Below are 23,591 nucleotides of genomic sequence, written 5' to 3' on the forward strand. Positions count from 1 at the left end.
TATCACCAGAGAGTGTCAATAGACACTTGATTCTATCATATTGATTTGGCACAATGAGAAACATTCAACAGGAAAAGGCCAGAATTAAATTTTTATGAAATACCTACCAGAAAACTGGATTCATTTTGTTCTCTCAAGTCTAAAAATAATTGTAACTGTTAATATGGCTAGCAAGTTGAAACAAACAATTTTTTTTAATAAGAAAGTCAAGAGAGCAAATGTGACTGAGCTTGTGGGCATATAAAATTTGCCTACCTTTTCAAACTTTTAACGCCTATAACTTTTTAAAACCAATCTGCTATGGCTTTGAAACTTTCAGCAGGTATTAAGCAAATAAATGGCTTTATACTACAAGTAGCAGAATGCAAATATTTTACTCCAGTACTCAGATATATCCTGTTGTGCGACAAGGTGTAGTTGTGCCCGCAGGTCTGATGATTATTGAGACATACATATCTATGGTATACATCCCTTCAGGGGTTTATGGCATTCAGGATATCAATTTTAGTACCTCAGACTTGTTAATTGGTCAGGTTGTCAAGCAATTTAGGGTAAAACTTTAAACCACGAAAGCTATTTATATGGTTGCTATGCAGCAAATTAAACTTTGGTTACTATGGCAAGATGCCCAATGCTGACATCTGTCCAGCAGGTGAAGTATTGTTTTAGGTATACAGGACAAACCAAAACTGCATTAAAATAAACTATAGACCATTTTGCAAACTTCACCCTGTTGTCTGCCGGACTATTAAATTGTGATTTAAACTCGTAAAAAATTTGGTACCATAGCTATTTACACAGCCAGAATTTGTGACCAGACTTTATAAAACTGATCATACGCACATCAGACAGACACCACTAGTGGATAGCTACACCATCGTGCTACTAGCTATCCTTGGCAAGATAAAGCCGTTTATTTTGAAACTTCTAATGTGTGATATGGATTGTTTTTCCAAAATCCAGTTACATTAATTTTATTGATGAACAAAATCTTCAATGACGGTTGCATGGTTCAAGACAAAAACAAAATAGTTTTAGTGACACATGGTAGATTTACTATAAGTATTGAACTTGTCATTTATTTCAAAGACACAACAGCAAAAATTTTCTGACATTTCTAATGGACATCTAACCAATCTACAAAGTATGTTTCTATAAATATTACAAATTCACCATGTTTTGACGTATTATGCTTAAATTTCACATTTTGAAGCTAAAACGTGAGTGTGGTGTACTAGTTTACTTTTAGTCTACATCTACCAATTGGTAACTTCACTTGTAGTTGCATCATAATATTAAGACTATACAAACAAACCTGGCAGTGACAAATTACAATTTTAGCAGGTTATCTTGATAGAATATACCAGTATGAGGAATTATGCTGGCATTGTGAAGCATTAAGAAAGTTCATTTTGCATGACCTTAGCTGCATTTTCACATGCATGGTCACCATAATTACATGATTTTAATGAGGTCATAAAGTACACCTTAACTATGTTTGGGACCTACTTGACATGGTCACTACAGTGAGGTGGTCTTATTAATGAGATCATGAAGTAAACCTTAGCTATATTTTGAACCTACTTGACATGGTTACTACAATGAGTTGGTCTTATTAATGAGGTCATGAAGTAAGATCTTGTAAACTTTTACGTGATCAAGCACGTAGGCGGCTGGGGATGAGACCAGTTTGAGACCTACTTGACATGGTCACTACATATGATGGTCTTAGGTAATGAAGTATACCTTAGCTATATAGGTTTTGGGCCTACTTGACCTGATCACTACAATAAGGTGTGAGGTTATGAAGTACACCCCAACTACAGGTATGTTTATAATCTTGGCCATTACAATATTAATGAGGTCATGAAGTACTGTTTAGCCCTTCTCAACAAAGGTTACTATAATGAGGTGTCTTATTTATACAGTTGCAGAACTATGTTTCAGAAGTAGTCACTTTTGTGGGTAGTTATATAATAAAGACATTGCCACCGATATAAGTGAGGTTTCATCACAGGTCTTTAATATTGCTACAATTTACCTAGCTAAGAAATAATAATTAGGAGAGAAACAGTTAAGGTTGCATTCTAATGGCTCCATCCAGTCTTATCACTTCTCCATTCATCATCGGGTTCTCTATGATCGACTGCACTAGGTGAGCATACTCATCAGGATCTCCCAACCGCTGAGGAAATGGGATAGACTTGGCTAACTCTGTTTGAACTTTCTCAGGTAGTCCAGCCAACAAGGGAGTCATGAATAAACCTGAGTAGAAAAAGCACATAATGATGAATACAGACAGTAGAGTATGTACATGCACAATCAGTATGTGAGTAAAGCAACACCTTTGGAAACTTTTAATTCCAGATACTTCGGGACCACATTACATTGAAGTGTTCTAGAGTCGTCTAAATGCATACACACTAACTCCTATAGTTTGTAATGTAGTACAAGTACACAGAAAAATTTGGAAATTTCAACTAGAGTAGGGACCATAACTCATCGATAAAAGGTACTGAAACAAACTGCAGTAGTACATGATATTAATTCACAGTAAAACAATAAGAAGTGTTATATCCCTACTGTGCTCAAGATATGCACAGTAGGGATATAACACTTCTTATTGTTTTACTGTGAATTAATATCATGTACTACTGCAGCTTGTTTCAGTACTTTTTATCGATGAGTTATGGTCCTTACTCTAGTTGAAAATTCCAAATTTTTCTGTGTACTTGTTTGTTAACTTTTTTTTGTAAATAATAATTATGACTGGTGAACCCACGCATACCACATCTGAAGTGGCGCCGCGTGCTCTAGTTATCGTCTGAAAAGTGAAGTATCCATTACGCTTCATTGTCAGCTATGTTCAACCCATTACACAGCAGTATGAATCAAGAACTGTTCAAAAAACACACCTACAATCAAAATAGCCAAGTATGAAAATACAGATGATTTCCATTACAAAGTGAAGCCATCACGTGCTACCACCAAATCGACACTTTTAGCTGTCAGCAAAGATGAATGGGGCATAAAGGAGGACACTGGTAAGTCCATGAAGAATGCATTCTATGTACTGTGGTATGCCAAAAGGCACCTCTCGGGCCAAAGCAACGTCGAACAGTGAAAAAATCAAGCCTGTAGTCTTAGCTGTTATTGAGTTACACTCTTCTGAAGGCATCAGTCAATCAGTTACTTAGTCAGTCAGTAGAAAATCCTGTTAAATAATTTTTTTTAAATTCCGTAGTAATACGTTGAAAGCATTTCGGGTCTATCTGAAAGCTTGTTAGGGCTTAGTTCCACCTTACCAATACTGCCTGATTGTCGTTAGGGGAAACTGAGGCTATTGCTTGGGTGATATCATTTCATGGGCCACGCCTACTCCTTTGTGGTCCCTACTGTACACTACTATCGTAGTATATGATTAATATAAATGGGACCATGGACTGACTAGAACTATGCTTATATCACAGTTTCCACATTGTGAGAGTTCTTAATGAGGGCTTGTTAGCATTTGTTATCAACAGTGAAATCTCACATATTAATAAGACCAATAAGCAGGGTTACCATACAACAAGAAATTTTCAAAAAATTCTAAAATAACATGCATTTTCAAAATACTTTTTCGTAATGTATAACAAATACTATAGCTAGCTAGCTATAATGACCAATACCACTTAGAAGTGAAAATCAAAGAAAGTATATAAAGTGCATGTTTTCTACTCTTTATCAGTTAGCTATAGGTCTCAGTATAGTAGCAGTAGGCACTGGGTCACTGGAAGGCAAATACGAGTGATACCACGAATCTTAGAGCTCAAGAAAATCATTATCCTAACCTGAACGAAATGATAGCAAGGGCTGAAAAAATGCCAAACAGTCATGGCTCAATCCACAGGACTATAAGATTAAGGCCAAACAACATGCTGTTACAAAGGAGGAAGAGGTAGCTAGATGCAATTCTACCAAAGCCAGATGGGCCTTTATCAATATCTACACTGAACAATCAGAGCAACAAATTCTACTGTACATGAATGCAACCATTGTTAGTTTTAACTTCTTGAATCTTTCGCTAATTATCTACAGTGCGGCGTGGTAAAGAGGGACTGTTTCAAAAACAAACATTATTTTTCGAAAATTTAACATTTCAAACATTTCCTGCTGTATAGTATTTCAATTAGTCATGAAATTTATTACTAATTTGATAAACACAACTGTATAGCACTTGGTGTACCTACAGTGTATACAATAGACATTTCTGGGACCAACTGATTTGATGAAATTTTGTTACATGGAGGTATCCTTTACTGAAGTAAAATTGTATTGGTAGAGGTGTATACAATATGGAGAGTCCCTTTAAGACTCACTCTGCACGTCGAGATAAAAAACTGCAGGGTTCTGATCACAAATTCCTGAAATACAGGGCAACACAAAGTATTAGCCCCCCAGTGGTTAAAACGTTTACAACAGAGGTCAGAAGTGCTACTTAAAAATGTTACTTTAATTGTATATTTTGGTTTGAAATTTCACATGAGCCTCAATAGTTGCAATACAAAAACTAGGAGTGACAGGGGGTTGTTCTAGACACAAATTTCACACTTCTTCTAAGCATTAAGGTAATGTAGTTTATTTTGTAAAAGACCCTCCTAGATTTCAAGGTGATAATTATATATCTGTGCTTGACATGTATCTTCCAGTACTGTATATTCTTGTGAACAAAACTATGGTGCCACACTTTGTTACGTATTCCATACATTTTATTTTATCCCAGATTATCAACTTTTGCATAATCAATTTCTAAAGGCAATTAATCGCTGCCAACCTCCTCTGAGTTTACATTGTGGGTTTAGATATGTGTACCATAGCTTTTGAGACCTATGTGCCTGATGTAACTTTTATGACGGGTTAGCACTTATTAATGGTACAGCAAATCAGAAGTATGGTCACCATTCATGGTGCAGCTTTTGGACCTGCATGATATACATTGGAACCTCGATTATCCAAACACCGATTAACCGAACTCTTGATTATCCGAACACCAAATCGACTGCAACAAGTGTATGCTTTATTAGAGTAGTTGTGCAAAGCTTTGTTATAAATGTATGGAAATTCAATTTTACGCACTATTCAATTATATGAACACCCTTTTACCCCCAATTAGTTTGGATAATCGATGTTCCACTGTAGCCACTATTACAGGGTAGCATTTGAAGTACCTTCTTGACAGTTACTTCTTATAAGCCGATACCATGGATATGGTGGGCCATTGTTTATGTCAAGCTAACAAAATTAAAATCATGTGATTTTTTGAAGAAGTGTTAAAATGCTACATATATACTGTGCAACTGGTCATTAGTGCATGTACCAGAAAGAGATTGGGAAACTGGCCAGGAGCACCTGTATGTATATTTCAGAGGGAACAAAGTACTCTAATAGAGCAGTCATGTGTTCTAATAAAAAATTCACATCACTACAAGACAGCCAAAGATACAAGAAACATTTGGCATGTCACTATGTATTCGTCTTGTATTTAACATTTGGGCTTAGTAATCATCATACAGTACGATAGTAACTGTATAGTAGGGACCACAAAGGAGTAGGCGTGACCCACAAACTAATATCACCCAAAAACCAGCCTCAATTTTCCCTGACGACGATAAGGCAGTATTGGTTAGGTAAAACTAAACCCAAACAAGCAACCCAAAATGCTTTCAACAAGTTGGTACGGAATTTAAAAATAAAAAATTTATTCGACGGACTTTTCTACTGACTAAGTAAGTAACTGACTGACTGACTAACTGATGCCTTCAGACAAGCGTAACTTGATAACGGCTAGGCTACGGGCTTGATTTTTTCACTGTTCTACGTCACTTTGGCTCAACAGGTGCCTTTTGGCACACCACAGTACGCACAATGCATTCTTCATGGACTTACCAGTGTCCTCCTTTGTGTCCCCATTCATCTTTGCTGACAGCGAAAGGTGACAATTTGGCGGTAGCACGTAATGGCTTCCCTTCATAACGGAAATCGTTCGTATTTTTCATAGTGGCTATTTTGATTGCAGAGGTGCTTTTCAAATAGTTCTTGATTCGTACTGCTGTGTAACGGGTTGAACATAGCCAACAGCGAAGTGTAATGTCACTATTCAGATGATAATTAATATAATTGGGGTATGCGACACTATTTTTTTTGGTATGCGTGGATTGTAGAGGAGCTTTACGAACAGTTCTTGATTCGAAATGCTGTGTAACGGGTTAAACATAGCTGACAACGAAGCATAATGGATACTTCACTTTTCAGACAATACTTGATATAGATGGGGCGTGCGGTGCCATTTCAGACGCGGTATGCGTGGGTTCACCAGTCTTAATAAAATTATTTACAAGAAAGTTAACGAACAAGTACATGAAAAAAATTTGGAATTTTCAACTAGAGTAGGGGCCATAGCATATCGATAAAAAGTACTGAAACAAGTTGGAGTAGTCCATGATATTAAATCACCGTAACACAATAAGAAGTGTTATATCCCTACTGTGCATTACCGTTATAGTATCTTGAGCACGGTAGCAGGGGCGGATTTAGGATTTATAAAAGGGGGGGCTAACTCAAGGTACTAATCTCTTGGGTAGAGGTGTGCGAAGCACACTTCCCAGCATGCGAAGCATCATACTGGAACTAGGGGGTCTGGGGGCATGCCCCCCCCCCCAGGAAAATTTTGAAAAATAGATGCTAAAATACTGCAATTTGGAGACATTTCCACATAAAATTCATACCTGTAGATATTTTATATACTGCCTTTAGATTATAGGTATGGCTCTCTGAAGCATTTTGCTAATGAAAAAGTTTGGGTAGGTACAGACAACCAAGTACATGATGCACCCCTCTCACTTGCACAACACTGAATGGGTGCATGTTAGAATAATAATGTTGAAAGTGGAAAATTTTGAAATTTGAACAATACAAGATTGAATCTGAGAGCATTTTCAATGGAAATTGTGTACCTGAATTAAGTATTGCCATACATATTAACTACACAAGTAGATGCATGAATGAAACCCCTTAAACAGACTAATGCACTTCATTGTATGTATAAGTGTAGGCAGATTTGGAAAAATTCCATAACAGAACCAACTACATGTTTCCAGTGAATGTTCTATTAGAGTAGTTAGCTGACTGCTCTATTAGAGTATCTCAATCTTGTACACCTCCAAAGTTGATCCAGGTCCTTGTTGCATAAACTTTAGCATAAATCCACTGATAATACCTTGAAAAGATGTTTATAAGATGGTTTTATGAGTATTTGTATTATTAGGGATCATATAATTATGCTAAGACAAAATTTCATTATAATACTCAGCATATTGATCAAGTAGAGCCTAAAATATGAAGGGGGGGCTTCAGCCCCCAAAGCCCCCCCCCTAGATCCGCCCTTGAGTAGGGATATAACACTTCTTGTGTTACGGTGATTTAATATCATGGACTACTCCAACTTATTTCAGTACTTTTTATCGATGTGCTATGGTCCCTACTCTAGCTAAAAATTCCAAATTTTTTTGTGTACTTGTATATATGGCATATGCATACATATGGCATATGGAGCAATACTCAGAAAATGATTTATTCAACAACAAAGTGTCTTGAGTATGTCAATAGTGACAAACTAACGTGCCAGATTGTTGGCAGCATCATGAGTTACATTAGTACAGATCTACACAGTTGTATCGGCAAACAAATTCATTGCATGTACTAACATGTACAGTATATCTGGAATCACAGTGTATATTTACTATTGCAAGGCCACATGGAGATAGTAAATCCAATGTCTTTTAGGGGCAGTTAATTTTTTTATATTTGCACACACTTGCCTACTAAATTCCAGAATAATTGACTGGGCCTGAGAAAACAGGGCATGTGGGCACGAACTATATCCTGTCAGTCAACGAGTCATATCTCAGCACTGGAATAGAATATTTACATTTTGTAACTGGTAACATAAAGCCAATTAAATATTTAGTATATGCTGAAAATTGCATGGCCATAGCATGATGGTATAAAAAGTTATGAGACATGAAAGTTTGAAAAAGTAGGTAGATATTATATGCCTACGTGCCCTGTTTCGCAGGCCCAGTCACAATTATCAAGACACACGGTAGTGTGTCGTGCGGCCCAAGAAGCCGGCGTGCCACCCGTGAGTATATTAACAGGAAAAAAGAAAACGCAATTTTCACACCTATGTAGCTCTGTGATCCCTTACCCGATTGGAACCAAATTTGCTAGAGAGGTGCCAGCCAGTAAGGGGAGTCTACACACCATATTTGAAGAAAATCGCTCCAGCCATTTCCGAGATACGAGCGAACAAAATTTCATTTTAATTTCTTCGTTTTTTTCTTCTTCTACTTCATTTCGCACACTTCGCAAAATCCGCCATAAAACACGAATGCGTGCTCGGATCGGGCTGAAATTTGGCACACTTAAAGGGCTCATTAAGGCGGATCTGTGTACCAACTTTGGTAGGAATCCGATGAACATTCACGGAGTTATGACTGATTATTTGCGTAAAATAAGGTCGAAGGTCTGTCACGCCTACAGGGTAAACTCCTTTGAGGAATCAGTTGAAAATTGTTATGTAGATGGAGCAACCATCGTAGGAGTGCCTTTTTGTGGTTTGAAAGGAATCGGGATAAAGACCACGGAGATATGACACAAAACCCGGCCCGTGTCAAAATTACGCGATCGATTTTTATGAATAAAAAACTATTAGTTTTCGTGTCTATCAGGCAAACCGCTTAGAGCAATGAGCTGAAAATTAGTATGTAGCTGAAACAATCATCATAGAAAGTCCTTGCAGTAGTACAGAAGAATTGGATTACAAACCACTGAGTTATGATTCGAAAGGCAACTACGTGTAGCAAATGCGAGATCGAGATACTCTAATAGAACAGTCACCCTAATAAAGCATTCAGCTGCATTTATAATTTACTCAATTGTATTACATTGCAAATTATTCTGTAGGGAATTCAGTTACAAACAAGTCACCCTGTAGTCAGATCAGCCAGAAGAAGGTACCTAATAGAGAGTTCAGCTACAAAGAAACCATCATGTAGAGAGTTCAGCTCAAACAAATTGCCCTGTAGAGAGATCAGCTAGAAGAAGTTACCTTGTAGAGAGTTCAGTTACAAAGAAACAATCATGCAAAGTGTTCAGCTACAAACAAATCACCCAGTAGAAAGTTCCGCTATGAACAGATCACACTGTAGAGAGTTCAGTTAGAAACAAGTCATGTTGTAGAGAGATCAAGTAACCTTGTAGAGAGTTCAGCTACAAAGAAACCACCATGTACGAGAGTTCAGCTGCAAACAAATCACCTGTAGAGAGTTCAGCAGGAACAAGTCACCCTGTACAGAGATCAGCTAGAAACAAGTCACCCTATAGAGAATTCAGCTACAAACAAATCACCCTGTAGAAAGATCAGGTAGAAAAAGTTACCTTGTAGAGAGTTCAGCTGCAAACAAATCCCCTGTAGAGAGTTCAGCTAGAAACAAGTCACCCTGTAGAGAGATCAGCTAGAAACAAGTCACCCTGTAGAGAGTTCAGCTAGAAGAAGTCACATTGTAGAGAGTTCAGCTACAAAGAAACTACCATGTAGAGTGTTCAGCTGCAAACAAATCACCCTGTAGAGAACTCAGCTACAAACAAATCGCCCTGTAGAAAGATCAGCTAGAAGAAGTTACCTTGTAGGGAGTTCAACTACGGACAGATCACCCTGTAGAGAGTTCAGCTACAAACAAATCACCCTGTAGAGAGTTAAGTTACAAAGAAACCACAATGTAGAGAGTTCAGCTGCAAAAAAATCAATCACTCTGTAGAGAGTTCAGCTAGAAAAAGTCACCTTGTAGAGAGTTCAGCTGCAAATAAATCACCCTGTAGAGAATTCAGCTACAAACAAATCGCCCTGTAGAAAGATCAGCTAGAAGAAGTTACCTTGTAGGGAGTTCAACTACGGACAGATCACCCTGTAGAGAAAGCAGCTACAAACAAATCACACTGTAAAGAGTTCAGTTACAAAGAAACCACAATGTAGAGAGTTCAGCTGCAAAAAAATCAATCACTCTGTAGAGAGTTCAGCTAGAAAAAGTCACCTTGTAGAGAGTTCAGCTGCAAATAAATCACCCTGTAGAGAATTCAGCTACAAACAAATCACCCTGTAGAAAGATCAGCTAGAAGAAGTTACCTTGTAGAGAGTTCAGCTACAAAGAAACCAGAGTTCAGCTGCAAACAAATCACCCAGTAGAAAGTTCAGCTATGGACAGATCACCCTGTTGAGAGTTCAGTTAGAAACAAGTCATCCTGTAGAGAGTTCAGCTAGAAGAAGTCACATTGTAGAGAGTTCAGCTACAAAGAAACTACCATGTAGAGAGTTCAGCTGCAAACAAATCACCCTGTAGAGAACTCAGCTACAAACAAATCGCCCTGTAGAAAGATCAGCTAGAAGAAGTTACCTTGTAGGGAGTTCAACTACGAACAGATCACCCTGTAGAGAGTTCAATACAAACAAATCACACTGTAGAGAGTTCAGTTACAAAGAAACCACAATGTAGAGAGTTCAGCTGCAAAAAAAAATCAATCACTCTGTAGAGAGTTCAGCTAGAAAAAGTAACCTTGTAGAGAGTTCAGCTGCAAATAAATCACCCTGTAGAGAATTCAGCTACAAACAAATCACCCTGTAGAAAGATCAACTAGAAGAAGTTACCTTGTAGAGAGTTCAGCTACAAAGAAACCAGAGTTCAGCTGCAAACAAATCACCTGTAGAGAGTTCAGCTAGAAACAAGTCACCCTGTAGAGAGATCAGCTAGAAACAAGTCACCCTGTAGAGAGTTCAGCTAGAAGAAGTCACATTGTAGAGAGTTCGGTTACAATGAAACTCCCATATAGAGAGTTCAGCTGCAAACAAATCATCCTGTAGAGAACTCAGCTACAAACAAATATGCCCTGTAAAAAGATCAGCTAGAAGAAGTTACCTTGTAGAGAGTTCAGCTACAAAGAAACCAGAGTTCAGCTGCAAACAAAGCACCTGTAGAGAGTTCAGCTAGAAACAAGTCACCCTGTAGAGAGATCAGCTAGAAACAAGTCACCCTGTAGAGAGTTCAGCTAGAAGAAGTCACATTGTAGAGAGTTCAGTTACAATGAAACTCCCATTTGGAGAGTTCAGCTGCAAACAAATCACCCTGTAGAGAACTCAGCTACAAACAAATCGCCCTGTAAAAAGATCAGCTAGAAGAAGTTACCTTGTAGAGAGTTCAGCTACAACAAAACCATCATGTAGAGAGTTCAGCTACAAACAAATCACCTGTAGAGAGTTCAGCTAGAAACAAGTCACCCTGTAGAGAGATCAGCTAGAAAACAAGCCACCTTGTAGAGAGTTCAGCTACAAGAAGTCACATTGTAGAGAATTCAACTACAAAGAAACTACCATGTAGAGAGTTCAGCTGCAAACAAATCACCCAGTAGAAAGTTCAGCTATGAACAGATCACCCTATTGAGAGTTCAGTTAGAAACAAGTCATCCTGTAGAGAGATCACCTAGAAGTATCACCTTGTAGAGAGTTCAGCTACAAACAAACACCCTGTAGAGAACTCAGCTAGAAGAAGTTACCTTGTAGAGAGTTCAGCTACAAAGAAACCACCATGTAGAGAGTTCAGCTGCAAACAAATCACCTGTAGAGAGTTCCGCTACACCCTGTAGAGAGATCAGCTAGAAACAAGTCACCCTGTAGAGAGTTCAGCTAGAAACAAGTCACATTGTAGAGAGTTCAGCTGCAAACAAATCAACTGTAGAGAGTTCCGCTAGAAACAAGTCACCCTGTAGAGAGATCAGCTAGAAACAAGTCACCCTGTAGAGAGTTCAGCTAGAAACAACTCACATTGTAGAGAGTTCAGCTGCAAACAAATCACCCTGTAGAGAACTCAGCTACAAGCACATATGCCCTGTAAAAATATCAGCTAGAAGAAGTTACCTTGTAGAGAGTTCAGCTAGAAGAAGTCACCTTGTAGAGAGTTCAGCTACAATGAAACTCTCGTGTAGAGAGTTCAGCTGCAAACAAATCACCCTGTAGAGAACTCAGCTATGTACAAACAAATATGCCCTGTAAAAATATCAGCTAGAAGAAGTTACCTTGTAGAGAGTTCAGCTACAAAGAAACCACCATGTAGAGAGTTCAGCTGCAGACAAATCACCTGTAGAGAGTTCAGCTAGAAACAAGTCACACTGTAGAGAGATCAGCTAGAAACAAGTCACCCTGTAGAGAGTTCAGCTAGAACAAGTCACATTGTAGAGAGTTCAGCTACAAAGAAACCACCATGTAGAGAGTTCAGCTGCAAACAAATCGCCCAGTAGAAAGTTCAGCTATGAACAGATCACCCTGTTGAGAGTTCAGTTAGAAACAAGTCATCCTGTAGAGAGATCACCTAGAAGTATCACCTTGTAGAGAGTTCAGCTACAAACAAGTCATCCTGTAGAGAGAACAATGCAGCTAGAAGAAGTTACCTTGTAGAGAATTCAGCTACAAAGAAACCACCATGTAGAGAGTTCAGCTGCAAACAAATCACCCAGTAGAAAGTTCAGCTATGGACAGATCACCCTGTTGAGAGTTCAGTCAGAAACAAGTCATCCTGTAGAGAGATCACCTAGAAGTATCACCTTGTAGAGAGTTCAGCTACAAACAAATCACCTGTAGGGATTTCAGCTACAAACAAATCACCCTGTAGAGAGTTCAGCTACAAAGAAATCATCATGTAGAGAGTTCAGCTGCAAACAAATCATCCTGTAGAGAGTTCAGCTATGAAAAGATCACCCTGTAGAGAGTTTAGCTATAAGACGTCAACTTTTAGAGAGTTCAGCTACAAATTAAAGTAACCACCATGTAGAGAGTTCAGCTGCAAACAAATCACCCTGTAGAGAATTCAGCTACAAACAAATCTCCCTGTAGAGAGACCAGCTAGAAACAAGTCACCCTGTAGACAGATCAGCTAGAAGAAGTTACCTTGTAGAGAGTTCAGCTGCAAACAAATCACCCCGTAGAGAATTCAACTACAAACAGATAGCCCTGCAGAGAGTTCAGCTAGAGTCAAGTCACCCTGTAGAGAGAATCCTGTAAAGAGCTCATCTACATACAAGCAGATCACCCTGTAGAGAGTTCAGCTACATTTCAAGTCACCCAGTAGAGAGATCAGCTGCAAATTATCCTGTGGGGATTAATTGACATGTAATAAATATATGCAAGAGTTCATAATTATAATGAACTCTTGATATATGCATTATATATATATATATAATTTGTACATTTACTGATAAAATCAGAATGAGTTAAAGTATTTATAAAATCTGCTTCATCTTTTTCTTTTTCCTGTGGTAAAGAAAAATATATAGGTTAAAAAGTCCCAAAGCTGGCCATAGGCCGGCTTTGGGGTATACAAATACAAAAAGAAGTGAAATCTAACCAAAAACAGCCAAGCTGTAAAAAAAGGAGTGCGGCCCTTGAAAAGGCTATGGTGAAAAAAGATGTGAAATCCAAGGTGGCAGCCAAGAAATGGCTGTGATGGTAGGTTAATGGTAAAAATTTTAATAACGACAATTCCGGTGAATTTTGTGCCAATTGACCAAGCGGCACCAAATTCACCTGAATTGTCGTTATTAAAATTTTTACCATTAACCTACCATCACAGCCATTTCTTGGCCGCCACCTTGGATTTCACATCTTTTTTCACCATAGCCTTTTCAAGGGCCGCACTCCTTTTTTTACAGCTTGGCTGTTTTTGATTAGATAGGATTCTCCCTTATAGATTTCTATCACTTGTTTATGGTGATGTGAATCACTTACAACTGAGATCACTAAGATAGCTTTAGTGATGGCACCCAACACTGATACCGACTCTAGTGCTGTGTAATGTATTAAAATAAACGATGAAATATTCAAGCCATACAGTGATATGATGTAATCTGTTGTTGGATTGGTAATTGGTTTGCTTAATTGCGAAGGTATGCAGGTGTAGGGGACCTCCCTTGTTTCATTACTTTTATTTCTATCAATTCCCCTTTAAAATTCCTAATTTTTCCTTCTACTTGTATTGTAGACTATAACACAACAGACACGATTTTACACCTTCAATAGCAGCTATACGTAGAATAAGGTATGTCTATTATGAAGTACAGTGACACCTTTGGGACCCAAATATCTGGCTTCAATAATGAGGTGGTCTTGTTAAAGTATACCGTAGCTGTTGCAATGAGGTGGTCTTATTAATGTGGTCAAGGAGTATATTTGAACTGGTCACTATAAAGAGGTGGTCTTAGTAAAGAGGTAATTGAGGTTTCACTGTACACATTAAATCAATGGACTACACACACACACACATGTGTACGTACCGGGGGCTATGGTGCAGACCCTGATCCCATTGCGTGACAAGTCCCGTGCAATTGGCAAGGTCATCCCAACTATGGCTCCCTTGGAAGCGGAATAAGCTGCCTGGCCCATCTGACCATCAAATGCTGCAACACTGGCAGTATTAACAATAACACCTCGTTCTCCATTTGAATTTAAAGGCTCTCCTGCTGTCATCTGTTCAGCAACAAGGCGAATTGTATTGAAGGTACCACTCACATTGACATTCAGTACACGGTTGAATTCATCCAGTGGATGGGGACCCTTTTTGGACAGTGTTTTAACAGCTATCCCAATACCAGCACAATTAACTAGAGTGTTCAGTTGGCCATGCTTCTCTTTGGCAATGGATATCAAATTCTTCACATCCTCCTCAGAAGTCACCTATGTAAATAAACGACTAGTTTACATAATGATACCACATAAGTATGCAAATACACCGTATATTATACATGTACATGTTCTAAAGCCAATCATACAACACACACACACACACACACACACACACACACACACACACACAAACTACACACCACTAGAGCTGTGCGATTATATCAATTATGCAATTAATCGATTGCAATACTAATCATGATACGCAATAATTGCAAACAATTTGAAATAATTGATTAATTGGAAATAGTACATTCTTCTTATAATATACTGTCAAGAGCCTAATTATTCAATTTTAACCAACCCATATCACAAGTAATGCTAGTAAAGGAAACCTTTTGTCACAAACTAGAGACGAGTGCCTTCTAAATAAGGCATTTTAGCTTAAAATACACAGAATGCAATCAATCACATAATCGTAATTACTTGGTAATAATCACTTGTAATTGCAATTGTAGTCACAATCACATAACACAAACGTACACACACACACACACACACACGTACACACGTACACACACACACGTACACACACACACACACTACACACTACATACACTACACTACTACTACTACACATATACACACAAATTGTAAAGCCTCAATTAGCCATCACCTACCAATTGTTACAAATGACACATCTACCTACATACTATACAAGAGTTAATACCAAAGTGTTTTACATTACACAAATTTTTCTGGATACGGGGGAAATACAAAACCATTTTTTCTAAGTACCTGTCCTACACAAGACATCTAAAACCAATTGTTACAAATGACACATCTACCTACATACTATACAAGAGTTAATACCAAAGTGTTTTACATTACACAAATTTTTCTGGATACGGGGGAAATACAAAACCATTTGTTCTAAGTACCTGTCCTACACAAGACATCTCTAAACATTCATCCAGAAATTGTCACGTAAATTGTTCTATCAAAAGAATCACCATATATGGTATTAAAAGATCACAGAGGAATAGTAACATGGCATTAGGTAGCCTCCACAAACAATGCCCAATTCAAAATAATGCAAAACTAATAACAATATTAGGAAATGGGTAGACAATGCATAAAACAGTACCATTATCCAGGATATTAGTAGCATTCTCAAAATTCCAAAGGGGAGACTAGATGGATGATATAATCCAACAAATGGATTTCATTTTCAAATTCCAAACAAGCCAATTACATACTCCAGTGATTATTTAATATTTTACTTTATGCTAATTCTAAAAACAGAAGCCCAGAAATCTACAGTACTTCAAACTCATAATCAGATTGTTGTCTCGTAACGTGTAAGCACCAGTCAGTGCTAAACGAATTTTGCATTCACTTACAGGATATAATCATAATTTGATTCTGGATCAGTCAGGCCTCTGTGCGATGTTGATTTTTGCCTTTATTTAATTGTTGGGTAAGTATGGTGAGTTTAGGGTTGACAAATCTCACAATAAAAATATAAACATCCACCTTCACTGAGCACATGACTTTTTCTATATCAGAAATGTTGATTGCTGCATTCCATGCTATGGCATAGTGGACCAATGATACACACAGTACATAGTCAAGATATCAGATATACTATACTAACTACAGTCTACTATGCATGACTTCTGTATTCACTACAATAAAACACAAGGGACAAACAGGGTAAGAATAATACACATTTGAGAACTAGTAACATGGTAATCTATAACAATTTCACGCAACAATCTACAGTTGTTAAATACATAAGGTTTTAATGTGTACTTACATACGCACATACAGACATTTTGAGACCCAGAATTTTTGGCCACTTTTTGCTATAATATAGAGGTTTTCCTTTTTCAGAGATAAAAAAAATGTATTAACTAGACCTGTTGGGACCAAAATTTTTGTCTATAATTTATTATGGAGATTTTTTCTATTGTGTCCTTAATCCAGGGAGTTTGTTAAGAGAGGTTCCACTGTATTCGTTAAGCTATCACTGTTTATATTCTACGGTAATTTTGTTTCTTTAGGCATGCTGATGAGTAACTATTACCCAAATACATACGTAGCTGTCTGTTTGTTCAAATTGCTGAAAAGGGTAGCAAAGCATATATCTTTAACAAGTAACAATTAATCTACTAAATTTAGTATTGCAAATTCTAAGTCCATCCATACAACTGAGTATGAAACCACAAAAACTAAAGACTTTCCAGGTTGTTGAAGCATGTTCACAGTTTCTTATGGGAACTTAATTTTGGCAAATCAGGAAACACAAGAAAACAGCCAAAACAGACCAGTACACCACTCATCACAGTAGTTAAACAACAAATTATAGTCTATCCACTTTTATTTACTGTGTAATGATCACTATTTTATCAACACACTCAAACCCCTTACCGTAACATACAATTACTTTTTACAGATTGGGTGGTATGAAAGCCATATGGTTATATTTCTAATCAAATTTCAATGACTGTGAGACCAGTGAACACACCAAATAAGGTTGAAGAAATTATCTCCACCTTTAAAAGCATCACTTTTCTGCACTTGCTAAATCAGCCAAGTATAAATTTCCCGAATAGGAAATTACAGACAATTTTGTTTTGGGCAGATACCACTTTAGCTAGCCATTCAAAATCAAGGATGCAAAAACCAAATGTCCAATTATAAATAAAAAAGGCATTGTTAGAGATGAAAGCCTCCATAGGAGCTGCACCATGTACAGACTTAATTGGAGTAGTATAGGAACTAAGATGTCACTGTGTTTGGGTTAGAAACAGGCATAGCGTATAGTTTGCCAAACAGCACAAACTAAGGACGACAATTAAATTGATACAAGTTCATGACTAGTCTTCTTACACTTTTACAAAGGAAATGATCACACTGCTAAGGTATTTATTGTCTCGAGTTTCCTTCCTGTGGAACCAATTCTCACGAATTGCCATGTACTTACTTGGAAGCAACCATACACACACTTGACACTATGTATCAACTACTGCAAAATCTTAGTCAAAAAGGAATAGCAACTTTATATATAGCTACAATATTTTGAAATCATATATTCTAGTCTTGATACCGTTCTGTTTTATTCCTTATGAGTATTACAGTGAAACACCTCTGTAATGGACGCAATGGCATCAGGCCTATTAAGGTAAAGAAAGTGGTTTCAAGATAAAGAAATAGAAGAACTAGCTCATATACTCCACCACAGATATATGACTCTTAATAAGGATTGTCACATGCCCAGTATACTACGCGTTTTGCTTGCTATTGCTTTGAAGAGCATGAAAAGATTAATATTTCTTCCTACTGTAGATTATTAATTATAATATGAATAAGTGTAAGGTTGAGTGATACAAGCTACATTGATAGAAGCCACTGAGTGGCCTTTCCCATAGAAGTTATATAGAGCCGTTTCGGTATCACTTTTACACCAAAGTATGTTTCTGTTTCTGTAGCCTCTGCACACATTTCCTGGTATCAACGATACACAGCATATTAGAACCCCATTAGTCATTAGAATTGGTTTGTAAGTCACACCTCTGGTTTAAACATAGTAGTTACAACTTTGCTCAGTGTTGTAATATCCTCGTGTCTTTTTTCTTGTAACTCTGCAACAGTATTCATTCAGTGAATTCTATCCCACTAGGGACCTGTGAGAAGGCTTAAAGCCTGTGAATACAAACGTTGAAGAATGCGGAATAAAATCCCAGACCCAGTGGTAACTTGATCCCCAGCAACATACAGTCTAGGAATGTGCCAAAGGAGCCACAACAACCGGGATGCATGATTGTTGTTTAGCAAAATTATTTGTCTTTCAATAATAATGCCAAGCAGTTGAACAAAGCTATAGTAGTATGGTGGCACAGGATTCTAACCCTTCTTGCAAAATCCTTCAAATGGTCAATAAATCTGGTATGCGGTGCAAACTATGGGAACTACATGCCCATTCAAAACACGGCTATTTTTGGCACGTGACACTGTTTCTGATCCCTATTAAGAGTGACTCCACCATGTTTTCAAATACTATATAAGCAGAAATTTTGACGAGCAGAATATTTGGTGTTTGCTTAATAATTTGTATTTGGCAAGAGTTTAATTTGACGAAGTACGTACAATGTGGAGTTCCGTAATTGTATAGCTGGCTTCTCGTTTACAAAGATGTATGTACGTACATTTACTTTGTTGGCCAGCATACTGGAAAGACTTTCATGTGAGACGAGGACAGAGAATCTCCATGACAGTGTAGCAAAAGGAAACAAAATGATTGGGAGCATTCTCCATGCCAAGTAGCTAGTTATGATCTCCACTGCGTGTTTCTCAAAGTGTATCTTCCTTGAGCAGCATCTTTGCTTCACTATACTTCTGGCAAAATAGTATAGGACGACCTTAATCTGTGATATTTATACAGACAATTGTAGAATTGTTTGATTATAACCACTGACTGACCTCCAGTACATCTTGCTTGATCTGGCGCCTGTTCAATCGGTTAAAATACGTGACCGTCTCAGAAAAAATCCGTCTAGTTTGCACAAGCATGCGTATTGAGAAAATTGTAACTTAAAAATAATTCGTAAAATTACACATGCTAGAAGAAAAAATACTCAAGTTTTATCAGGCCAGTACTCGAAGAAGGAAGACTCAAATCGATTAAAACTATATACCATCTTATTCGCCTGCTCATGGAGAGTTCGAAAATCTTTGTTTCGTTTTTGTAGCTTCAACGATATGGGTGTCACGTGTGTTTGCTTACGATGCGGTAAACGTAAACAAGATCGTCATCGTTTCTTCTAACAAACCGCCTTCATACGCCTATGCACAAGTGACTGCAAGGCTAAAACTATACCTTGATTGATCTGCCAATCCATGGTGAACATTGTAAGCCAAATTTCAACTTTGTAGACTAATCCAAACGGAAGTTATGGCTGCGAATGCAAGCGCCTGTAGTTTATTTTTAGTATAGTCACTGTACAAACCAATTTCCTTGTTCTTCCTACTTTCTAGTGCTGTAATTTCAAAACTACACACCACAGAAGGCTGAAACTTTGGTGATCCATTCCTTGGACACTGTAGATAATGGTGAGTGAATAAAAAATTTCTTTTAATTGTGCGAACTATAGTACGTTAACGTTCAGCTGAATCCTGAAAAACAGCTTAAAATTAAAAGTGGATTTTTTCTCAACAGAGTTAACATTTCAGCCAACCAGATGATTATTGGTAACAGCAAAGGTGTCAACAACAGACATGTATGGTTTGGCTCCATTACAAGTTCGGGAAAGGGCCGTAATGGACACTGTACTTAAATGGCTTCCCCATAGGAAATGTATCGTGAAAAATTTGTAAATATTATGTCAAACATTTAACAAAAAGATTTTGAAATATTTTTAGCGGGTCAAGCAATACTACAAATGAGCCAAATTTCAAGATTGTGTGTAATTGCATCCATGAGTTATTAAACGTTTTTGAGGATTCAGCTCAATGTGAACATACTATAGACGGGTTTTCGCTGAGACGGTCACATAATTTATTAGAAACAGTAATGGTGAGATTTTAATTTGGTGATTTTGTACTCATCCACCAATTTTAATTCCACGCCAAAATTTCTGCTCCTCATGCCTTTGGGCATATGCTCAAAAGCATTCTAACATGAGGTGATGCAATGGGGTGCTAAAATTATGTCACATGAGCATGCATGGTTGCCGTGGTGCTAGTATTATCATGAAAGATCCGGTAATTTGAGTGTATAGTAAAACAGAGTCTAAAACATTTATACATGCACAATGTAGAATCTGGAGTTTACAGACCCTCAGCCCCTTAGTAGTGCCCTCGTTTCGCTCGTGTGCTACAAACTTGGGCCTTTGGAACAATATTGTTCCCATATAACTATTATTTATTTCATTGCTAGAGATCAAGAGGCCCTCAAAATTGCATGAGATTTGAAATCAAATATGTGAGCTCCAAATATAAAGGGAACTTAGCTTGACTTCTGACTTCAAAACACTTTTTTTTTTAGAATTTATGAAGGATTATTTATGGTGATTTCTGATTTCACCCAAGCTGTGTACAAGATTTCAGATCCATCACTAAAAACCACTGTGGCTGCTACACAAAAATTTGGACAGATAACCTATTTGGCAATTGGCATTTGTGACTATCTCAGCAAAAACCCACCTAGTTCGCACAATTTATCTTTTATTGCTTCAGTGTTATCTGCAGTGTCAAGGGACATTTGCATTGTAGCTTACACTTTGACAGAAATTGTTTCCCTCCTAAGAGATCTAGAGCAGAAATTTTGCAAACAGCTTTATGGGCAATCAAAACCGACACTATGAACACACACTATCAGTGACGTCATAAAGTACTCACGTTAGTTGGAACAAAAGAACATCTTTCTCCTAATTCCTTAGCTACGTCATCTCCTTTGCTGGAAGGTAGATCTGCAATGGTGACACGTGCGCCATTCCGCACTAGACGCGCGACGGTCGCTCTTCCTAGTCCAGAAGCACCTCCCGTCACTATAGCGATGACCTTTGATATCGACCTGATGTCCTTACTAACAGCCGCCATAATAGTTGTCTTGTGTGTTATTCCTACTTATAAAAAGCAACAAGTAAACGTCCTTATAATCCCCTGCCATGCACGTACCAATTAACTGTGACCACTCGACCTTAAAAACACACGGTTTATTCTAATATATTCGTTGACCAGAAAAACCCGCGAGACCTTTATGGAGTGAACCTGCCTGTAGCTACGTCAGCTAAGTGGTTATGCGCCAGAATAACAATGACGTAAGCAAGTACATTAGATTAGTTAAGTATATTACTTAATGTCCTTGTACATGCCCTAGCTACCCTCACTGCTTCCGGTTTGTCAGATTAGCTATATGTGCAGTCAGTCACATCTTACTCACGCTCTGCCTGTTGTATAAAGGCAGGGATGCTTGCCTTACATGCAAAATGATGTGTGACCAGTGGTTTTTTTTTTTCAGCATGGCTTCATGCCGAAATCCTTGTCGCTCCCCACAAAAATTTCTTTCCTTTTACTAGTGACACGTACCCCTTCCCCCAACCTCAATTCACTGAGTTAGAAACGTTAATAATTTACATTTTTGAACTACCAATTTCAGATCTGAGCTGTAAGACTGGATTTGAGGACTGTGTTTTCTGTGGTGTGAATGTAGATCATTTAAAACATTGAGCAGGATCTGATTTGACCCATTAATTTATAAGGTAGTCTGGCAGAGCAGACCACACTTCTAAATAATATTTTGTCTGGCCAGAATTCTAATGTTTGGTTTCAAACCCTTCTGGTACCCATCTCACCCACCACATGTAACCGCCTTTGTCATTTGCAATCGCTACCAGACACTACTGCCGAAAAGCCTATGTATCTAATGTGATGGCAAGTAACACAGTTACAATTGTACAGGAGTATCTGAAAGGTGGAAAACCGTACATTTCTTACATATGTGAAGTGGTGTGTAACTAGAATGAAAGAGCTAAATATGTAAATCACATGCCAGTAGTCATATAACCATATAACAATCTTGGTTGATAAATTGTAAAATTGAAGTACATATTATGTACAGTACACATGATAAAAATTATCTCTTTGAAATGAAGAAAGCAACATCACAATTCGTGTAATAGCTGTCCTCGGCCACTCCACAGCTTAGAGTTACTGTCATAAGAGCTGCCCTCTGATAAGAGCCGCAAAATGTATCTGAATATACTGATGCAAGAGTTAATAAGACAAGTCTGAAGCAGAAACTGGGCAAAGGAATTATTATAAGCCAGGAAATAATGTTTTTGAGAGAAGTTAAATAGTGTTGAAAGATAATTAAACAAGATCATGTGAATCATATGAACACCGCAAGCTGCTGCCACACAAGCCCACAGTAGCCACAAGTAGCAGCATTTGCATAGTAGCTGTATGGCTTTCCTTGCAGTAGCCACGGCTATTAACCGGTCAAATATGGTAGATGTCTACCAGTTTGAGTATATAGTTCGCATGTAATGGCCTAGCTATGTATGTATATATATGCCATTATCACATTTATTCTAAATGCCGACTTATTGTGCAGAGTACATGTAACACAGGCATTCAGGCTTTGCTTGATATGTATGCCCTCGGGCATACATATCAGGCAAAGCCTGAATGCAGCTAATATGTAACACTTATCAGGTCGATAGCTTGTACAGGGCAATCAATCACCCAAGCCAATACGAGTGCATATTATATATGCATACCTAAAATTTTTGATTATGGGTCAGCAGCTAGTACGTTCTGGTTATGTTCGGTTACGACGAATGGACATATCCTAGAGAAATCACAGAGAATTTCAGTTACACAAGTTTAATGTTTTAATCAGTGCTATTGAATCGTTTATGGAATAATTACGGGGTTCACTGAAGGCCTAGATTAGGTAAGCTTGCTTGTAGAGTGGTTACTCCATACAGAGTGGTAGCTTCATAATGGGGGCGTGTCCATATTCGAAAGTGTGCAGAAACAATCGTTGAATAAGCTATAGCACTAGTTCTCACCTTAGCCCAACGTTTTTCAACTCGTAGGATGGCAAGGATAACAAAACGCTCTCCATCTGAGTGGTTTTCATGGCGAAATTCAAGTCATGCATCCTAATCACGTGAGTATTAATCGATCCCCACAATCAATTTCGGCCTCAACGTCTATATAATCACTTCCCAGTTGTATCCCGGGCTATATTTCGTATGTAGACCGGGTGGCTCCTTTGATCTGAGGTGTGAAAGTGTTACATAATACAATGCATAAGGCA

At 37.9% G+C, this 23,591-nt stretch overlaps 1 protein-coding gene across 1 annotated transcript; it reads right to left on the reverse strand.

Annotated features, from left to right (window-relative positions):
• Positions 1–1,953: 1,953 nt before the first annotated feature.
• On the reverse strand, positions 1,954–21,564 carry LOC136252091 (3-hydroxyacyl-CoA dehydrogenase type-2-like). The gene is made up of 4 exons (XM_066044454.1): positions 21,443–21,564; positions 21,164–21,387; positions 14,416–14,815; positions 1,954–2,265 (listed from the first exon to the last, which is right to left on the reverse strand). The coding sequence occupies exons 2-4, from the start codon at positions 21,362–21,364 to the stop codon at positions 2,075–2,077; spliced, it is 792 nt and encodes a 263-aa protein (XP_065900526.1). The 5' UTR covers positions 21,365–21,387; positions 21,443–21,564; the 3' UTR covers positions 1,954–2,074.
• Positions 21,565–23,591: the final 2,027 nt, after the last annotated feature.

Source organism: Dysidea avara, chromosome 4 (genome assembly GCF_963678975.1).
Source record: "Dysidea avara chromosome 4, odDysAvar1.4, whole genome shotgun sequence".
NCBI lineage: Eukaryota > Metazoa > Porifera > Demospongiae > Dictyoceratida > Dysideidae > Dysidea > Dysidea avara.